Source organism: Lolium perenne, chromosome 3, assembly GCF_019359855.2.
Source record: "Lolium perenne isolate Kyuss_39 chromosome 3, Kyuss_2.0, whole genome shotgun sequence".
Taxonomy (NCBI): Eukaryota; Viridiplantae; Streptophyta; class Magnoliopsida; order Poales; family Poaceae; genus Lolium; species Lolium perenne.
In genome coordinates, this window is record NC_067246.2 from 343,054,656 (window position 1) to 343,062,534 (window position 7,879).

Here is a 7,879-nt window from a genome sequence, read left to right on the forward strand (position 1 = left end):
TTCTATAGTATATCACAAATCAAGCCTATATCTATCTATGTATATCTGCCTCAGACTCAGAATTACAGAGCGTTAGCATATTCTGATACTTGAGGTTTGTCTGATTTTAGTCACTAAGTTCACATCTTTACCTCAAGCATGGGACGAATTATTATGGAGTTGGTCATTCCACAACGTTCTATGTTCAGGTCACCCCGGCACTGGATTTAGTCCAACAATATTGTGTGCCAAACATGATCTTTCATTTGTTCAGACTGCAAGCTCAGCTCCTATTAGAACAATTCTGCTCGAAGACAATACATACCGAATTACCACTAGCTATGCCAAAAGATTGCTTCCGCGGGCGCTGCGTGTCGCCGTGTATACCTTCTAGTTACAATTATGAGAACAGTGCTCACCCTTTTCTAAAATTAATTGTTTGATCTCACGGATCAAACCACCCACATGCTGATAACCTGAACCCTCTAGTGTCATCTTCGAAATCAGCCAATCCGTGAGTTCGTAGAGCCATTCCTTTCTCATTGACTTGTAAAAGGAAAAAATAATGTGTCAACCTAACTTTGCTTTTGCATCGCTACATGGTTATCGACAAGAACTCTCGAGAGCCCAATGGCTATGATAATTTAGCACACCTTCATCCAAAAAAAAAACATGACATGTTCTTGAGAGTACGCCACAAATGTTAAACAGATTACAGCCTTGGCAATTTATCAAGGAGATAGGAAAACAAGAAAATGGTCAACGAAATACAGGCTGTGAAGGAAAACAAACTTCCTTAGGACTTTAACAAGAAGATAAAAAAACAAAAACAGGTTCAACAAAGTATAGGTGGGGAAGGAAAACAATCTACTGCCTTGGCTAGCAAATTCCTGGCCTACAAGCAAGGAACCAAATAATGCAGCGGTTAAATTGTTATAAACACGATAGCCAATGACAAAGAATAAAAATAAAATTACACAAGATTTAACGTGAAAAACCCTTTCAAAAAGGGAAAAACCCACAAGCGCCGGTCAGCAAACTCTTCACTATTTCAGAAGTGTTTAGACATCACCGTGGGTTTACAATGAAGCGACAAACTCTAGCCGACGGTCCAAAGAGTGGAAAGACCAGATGACGGGCCTTGCTTCGAATTTGGATCATAATACAACATAAACAGGGATGATCAATATTTTTCTGATAACCATAGATCGTTTCTGGCACGTGCACGAGTTATTTGGACATGGAAGTTCACAATGTGTGTGCAACAACTGAATCATGAAAGCTCAGTTCCTGCATCTTCGTGTTCTGCATTCCCTAGGACAGAGACCAATTCTTTGGTGGCACGCAGCTCCCTGATAATATCACCCGTCGGCATCCTACTCGATGGAGTTTCTTCAGAGCAGGACATTCCGAGTCTGAGTAGCGAAGCAAGGCAATCGATCTTACTCTGGTAAGAAGAATCACTAATGGTCCGTAGCCCATTCTTGAGGTCTGAAAAAAGCCGGATGTCAACAATGTCCATCACTTGGTTGTGTAGACCCAGCTTAACGTAATCACGAATACTTGAACCCTGCCTGAATCCACCATCGGAAGGCCTCTTCCCGGTTATTGTTTCCAGCACTAGAATCCCGTAACTGAAAATATCTCCATTTGTTGATACTGTGTTTCCAACACCATATTCTGTTGCATTAAGATTGAAAAAGAAATTACTTATGTTTATAATGCAACTAGATACAAACTTGAAGTACACTAGAATATTGTAAAATAAGAAATGCGTTTGTATCATATAAAACTAAGAAGCTTGGATCAGAACAACCCCCTACCCCAAAACTCAAACATGTCAAGGACTGAGATTGCTTCGTACCCCTTCGTACTACAAGAAACGTTCAAGGTGACGACGGTCAAATCCTACGCCGACGGCTTTTCTGGTTACATACGACCTCCGATGAAAACGTTTTTTATATGAAAATGTATCTACAGAAAATTTTACATTCGGTTTAAAAAAAAACTAAGAAGCTGGATCAGTACAACCCCTACCCCAAAACTCAAACATGTCAAGGACTGAGATTGCTTCGTACCCCTTCATACTACAAGAAACGTTCAAGGTGACGACGGTCAAATCCTACGCCAACGGCTTTTCTGGTTACATACGACCTCCGATGAAACGTTTTTTATATAAAAATGTATCTACAGAAAATTTACATTCGGTTTCAACCGCCTATGACCGTTTATGGATTCTTTAGAATCCTCAAAATCAAAAGGGAAATAGGAGATTTTTCAGGATTTAGATTTCGGTGATTTTTTTAAAAAAAAGTAAAATTCATTTTGTTGTTATTTGAATTCAAGATTGTTATTACCTATTCATTGTTAATTAGTCAAATAACTTTTTGAAATTCAAATAATAAAGAAGTGTGACATCATGGCCTAAAAGTTAATACGATTGATAGGATACTATTATCAACAAAGTATAACTTCTCTGCCGGAAGCTCATCCGAAAGGAACGAAGAAGTTAACCATGAAGAGGTTAAGCGTGCTGGAATAGGCTCAGTTTGAGAATGGGTACCGAGTGGAAGTTTGACTATTAGTAAGTAATTTAAACTGATATTAAGCATGCTGATTAAACTGTCAAAAAATTGAATTTGTTTTGGAAAAACTGACAAATGGACGTTAACCTCTATGCCGACGGCCAGCCTGATGCTACACCGATGGCTTTTTCTACGCCGGCGGCAAACTAGCCTGTCCTGATGTCGTAAGATGCCGACGGCCAGAAGCCGTCGGTACCTTGACTGTTTCCTATAGTGTCACAACTAAGCTTATGAAGGGTGAGAAACGATCTCAGCCCTTGATAAGCTTGAGTTCGTGGGAGGGTTGTACTAGAGCAAACGTCTAAAACTAATAATTTATTTGGCAAGTCCTTTTATGAGATGTTTCATGAATTGATAAGGAATAATCAATGCAAAACGTTATAAAAATAGATGGAAACATATTAGACTAACCTGGGGCAGCATAACCGATTGTCCCTCTAAATCCAATTGACCTCGTTGATTGATGAAAGGACGAGCTTACCTGAACAAGAATTTTGGCAAGCCCAAAGTCTCCAACATGGGCTACCATATCAGCATCCAAGAGCACATTACTTGACTTAAGATCACAGTGTACAACAGGTTCAGGTCCATGGCAATGAAGGTAATCCAACGCATAAGCCACATCGAGGAGGATGGTTACTCTCTCTAGAAGATTTAAATACTTTTGCTCTGTTTGATCATTTGTAGCATCATGCAGCCAGCCATCTAAACTTCCATTAGGCATGAACTCAAACACAATCGCTTTGAAGTCGTTGCCTCTGGTGTCAATGCTCGAGCAAGCTGTAATTATTTTAACAAGATTACGGTGTCTCAAGCTCCTCAGTACTTCGCATTCAGCAACAAAAGTCTTAAGCGCCCCAGGAGTTTCAAGTTTCAGAACCTTCACGGCAACTAGACTTGTACCTTCACCAGCTTGGGTACCCATATTTCCTTTGAACACAGACCCAAATGCTCCCGAACCCAAAAGATTTCTAGATGAGAAGGCATCTGTTGCTCCCACCAACTGAGAATAAGTGATCAATGGGTGGCCCTGCAAGGGTGTTGTTGTAGGGTCTCTTGTTTTGCTTTTGTTGCGGCAGTTGTGAAATTTGTAGAGCAAGAAAAGGATGGATATTGTTGCAATGAGGCAAACAACAACAGGAATAACAATAGAATTATGTTTTTTCTTAGGTAATGTCAAAGAACATGGGGGCAAATGCATATCAGGTATGCCACCACAAAGTTTGTCATTGCCTTGGATTGAGATTCCAGAAGCATTTGTGAAAACACCAAAGTTTGGCACTTCACCGGAAAAACTGTTGAATGAAAGATTTAGATAATAGAGCATGCTAAGATTACCTAAGAACGTGGGTATCTGACCCGAAAAGTTGTTGCTTGATAGGTCAAGAGTTTCTAGACCTTTCAACTGGCCCAGGAGAGAAGGGATACTACCATGGAAGAGATTATTGTTCAAATAAAGATTTTGGAGAAGTTGACATTCGCCTAGAGAATTAGGGATTTCACCTGATAATTTGTTCGAACTTGCATCAAATCCTACCATATTTATCAGATTCCCGATATCTACAGGTATTGATCCCTCCAGGTTATTTTCAGATACGTCCAAACCTCTAGAGAGTGTACGGATGTTGAATATGGTACTAGGAATTCGGCCTATAAATTTATTGACTGAAAGATCTAGCCCCACTAACTTTGTTAGGTTTCCAAGTGTGCTTGGTATCTCACCACTTAAGGCATTAACATCCACTCCAAAGAGATTTAACTCTGTAAGATTTCCTGTGTTTGACGGAATGGAGCCACTTAGTTTGTTATAATATGCAGAAAATTCACGCAAATCTTTAAGACTACCCAAAGAAGATGGAAGAGTTCCAGTGAGAGAGTTTTCAGAAAGGGCGAGCACTTGTAGGTTAATGAGATTACCAATATCTCTAGGTATGTGCCCGGAGATTGCATTTCGTGAAAGGTCAAGATACAATAGCGAGGTGGAAAGATTGGAAATTGAATCAGGAAGGACTCCTCCAAAGCTACAAGATTCCAATCCCAACAGTTGTAAGTCAGAGCAATTTGTTAATGCTGTTACGAATTCCCAATCTTTCGGTTCTTTAGCTTCTAGCAAAGTAACAGAGAGCTGTAGCCAGCCAAGCTTTTTTAATCGACCGAGCTCGTGAGGAACAATGCCACTGAATAAATTGCGACCTAACTGAAGCCATGTTAATTTGGAGCAGTTACCTAGCGAGGCTGGTAAATGGCCGTGAAACTGGTTACTATCCATGTATACCTTCTGCAGATAAGGAAGATTACTAAATGCATTTGGAGGTATAGTTCCATTTAACATGTTTTGCTGGACAGAGAGAATAGTTAGAGAGGAAATGTTCCAAAAGGAAGTCGGGATTGGTCCACTCAAATTGTTATAACTTAAGGACAGGAAAGATAATCTGGACAACATGCCAAAAGATGCAGGAATAACTCCTGATAACATGTTGCCCTGAAGATTAAGATGCCGAAGGTTTGTGAGGTTACCTAGGGCCTGTGGTATCTCACCAGATAATCTGCTGTCATGCAAAGACAAGAACTCCATGGATACCAAGTCTGATAGAGATTGAGGGATCTCCCCCGAAAAACCATTCTGATGAAGGCTCAATCTGACAAGATTCTTCAAGGCACCTAACTCAGCTGGAATCTCACCTTGGAGTTGGTTAGAGCTGAGGTCAACTGTTATGAGCTCGGCGCATCCACCCACGGTCACCGGGATGCTTCCTTGAAGATGGTTTGTGCTCAGATTCAGAAACTGAAGTCTTCTGAGTTGGCCGATCTCTGGAGGCATCTCCCCTGTAAGCTGGTTGTCACCAAGGTCCAGCTCCCTGAGCAGTGACAGGTTGCCCAAGGATGGAGAGATGCGTCCAGAAAGGTTGAAGGATTCAACGCGCACCGCGACAACCCTCTCTGGGTGCCGATGGCTGCAAACAACCCCTGGCCAGCTGCAGTAGTGTGTTGAAGCGTTCCATGTTGCTAGCAAGCCATCGGACTGGCTAGACAACATGGACTTGAAGGCGAGTAGCGCAAGCTCGTCGGTTCTGGCATTGTTGCTCCCTAGAGACACCACAGCACTGGAGCAGAAGAACAACAAAGAGAAGCAGAGTACTACTATTGCCTCCACCATCAGGATGTAGCTATTTGGACACACTTGTGCTGTAATGCTATTGTTCGTGCTGGAAAGGAAGTCTGCCTGCATACTTATGTAACTGTCCTATCCATGTGGACAGAGGAAAAGCAAAGATAAGCAGACCAATGCTATTGCTTCCACCATGAGTAGGCTACAGGAGCAAGTTGGAGTGCATATCTAAATTAGGAAGCTGTCAGGAGGGTCATGTAGCCGCCAGAGAAGAACACTGTTCCTTTCCTATGTGCGCAACCAAAACCATTATAGTTATCTAGTTCTGCCACTTCTTACATGGCATATATATTACTGGATGTGGGGAGCTAGGAGTTGCCCAGCAGCCAGCCACTTGCAATGCAATGGATGACCACTGGTTTCTGCTTTCTGCAATCAGTGGATCAATTTCTTTATGTTCGCAAAAGCATTGGGCTCTTTTCAGATCCTCATGGTTCGATCTTCAAAATTGTAAAGATTCTGCACTGATCAATTATTGCTCAAATTGGCCAACTTGGCTACTCCGACATGGCAGCTACTTGCCAATATGGATGATCAACAAAGTCGACATCTTATGGGAGAAAAAAAAAAGATGACAGCGACCAATAATCCTAGTGGATTGTTACGCTCAGTTCAACTGCATCAGTGCTCATGCCACACCAGAAGCTAGTTAAAGAAGACCTGCTTAGTAGCATTCGGTCATCTTCATCTGAACATTAAGTTGCCCAAGAGTTCAAACAGCCAGCCTAACAGTCACGACCTCGGCATCTGTTGAAAGACGAACATTTTGCGACTCAAAACATAGAGGTGCATACGGCATAGATCGGTCATTCTCAGGAACACATCCAAGATTCTTCGTGAGGCCCTTATTTTAAACGAACTCTTGATGTGCTAATATAATAAAACACATGATGAGTCAAGTTTGTTTTACCCTGGTTCGGTAGCCCAGCCCGCCATAATCCACCCACTTACAAATTGCAAAGGATGGCATGGGTGGTTGTGGAGGAGGAAAGGTGGCGTACCGAAGCGCAGGCTGACATCCACATGGAACTTCTTTCTCGGGGGAAGATCCCAATCCCCAGGCGTAGCTTCAATCCTGTCTCCGGCCGTGAGAACTGGACTCTAGAACCTCCGCGCGCTCCTTGTGTCGCTGCCTCCAGACGCGGCCGGCAGAAGCTGGGCTCTCCGAGGCGAGCGCGCCCCAGCCGACCCCCGTCTGCATGAGAAGAGGGAAGAGAACAAAGTCGAGCCATGGCGGCGAGCAACGGAGGCGGAGGCGGAGGCGGAGGCGGACGGCAGGGGTGGGCAGGCTGTGAGGCCAGCCAGGGCCCAAATATCTGGAAGGCCCATCTCAGATATACCTGTATATACACTTGCCTATGTATGGAAAGTAATGGATTGTAAGATGTGTATTTACATTCTCTAGTATTTTTACAGCCAAATTTTAAATACAGAAAGAGAGAAAAAAAAGGACAAATGCTATTGGCATTTTGTGTATTTGTCTTCATGTGACTCTATTCATGCGATTTCTCTTTTTTGTTTCTCTTAGGGTATTTTAAATTTTGTTATGAAACTTACAAGGCATGTGAACACACATCTTGTGAACACCTCAAATTTTATTTTTGAATTTTCTGAAATTTACAATTAAAATTTTGAAGAGTAGTACATGATATCAAATAAGGGGAGTTATCACTAGATATGTTCTAGCGTGTATATACCCTCTGGTCGTTTTTTATTGACGCGAGATCTCTCTATTATTTAGAGAAAAGAGTTGGTGTGGGTTCTACCAACGAAAAGCAGAAGTTTTCTATTGGTCTTTATCATTTTGGATTGGTCTTTATCATTCGGAACCCTCTCCGTATTAGTAAGCGGGACCACACTTTTGACCGACGAGCAGAATTGAAACAACGCAACCGCACTATCTATTTACGAGAATTTGATTGTTGACAACACGCTTCTGTTTCTTATTCTTATTTATATAACTTTCACTTTACCGGGCCAGAAAAGTGACACCGTCACGTCTCAGGGTACGTATGCCTGGAACAAGAAGGGTCTTCGTACAATTTTTGCGATTACAAAAAAGAAGGAGGCGAGCTCCCTATCCCTGTTTCTCTTTCCACTTCCCTCGTTCAGGAACAAACACTTGGCCAAATTATTTTGAGTCCCG

At 42.1% G+C, this 7,879-nt stretch overlaps 1 protein-coding gene across 1 annotated transcript; it reads right to left on the reverse strand.

The window, feature by feature from the left end:
* Nucleotides 1–761: 761 nt before the first annotated feature.
* Nucleotides 762–6,725, reverse strand: LOC127346060 (receptor kinase-like protein Xa21). Its single transcript, XM_051372593.1, has 2 exons — nt 2,976–6,725; nt 762–1,659 (listed from the first exon to the last, which is right to left on the reverse strand). Exons 1-2 carry the CDS (start codon nt 5,791–5,793, stop codon nt 1,253–1,255), a joined length of 3,225 nt encoding a protein of 1,074 aa, XP_051228553.1. The 5' UTR covers nt 5,794–6,725; the 3' UTR covers nt 762–1,252.
* Between the last annotated feature and the right edge of the window lie 1,154 nt (nt 6,726–7,879).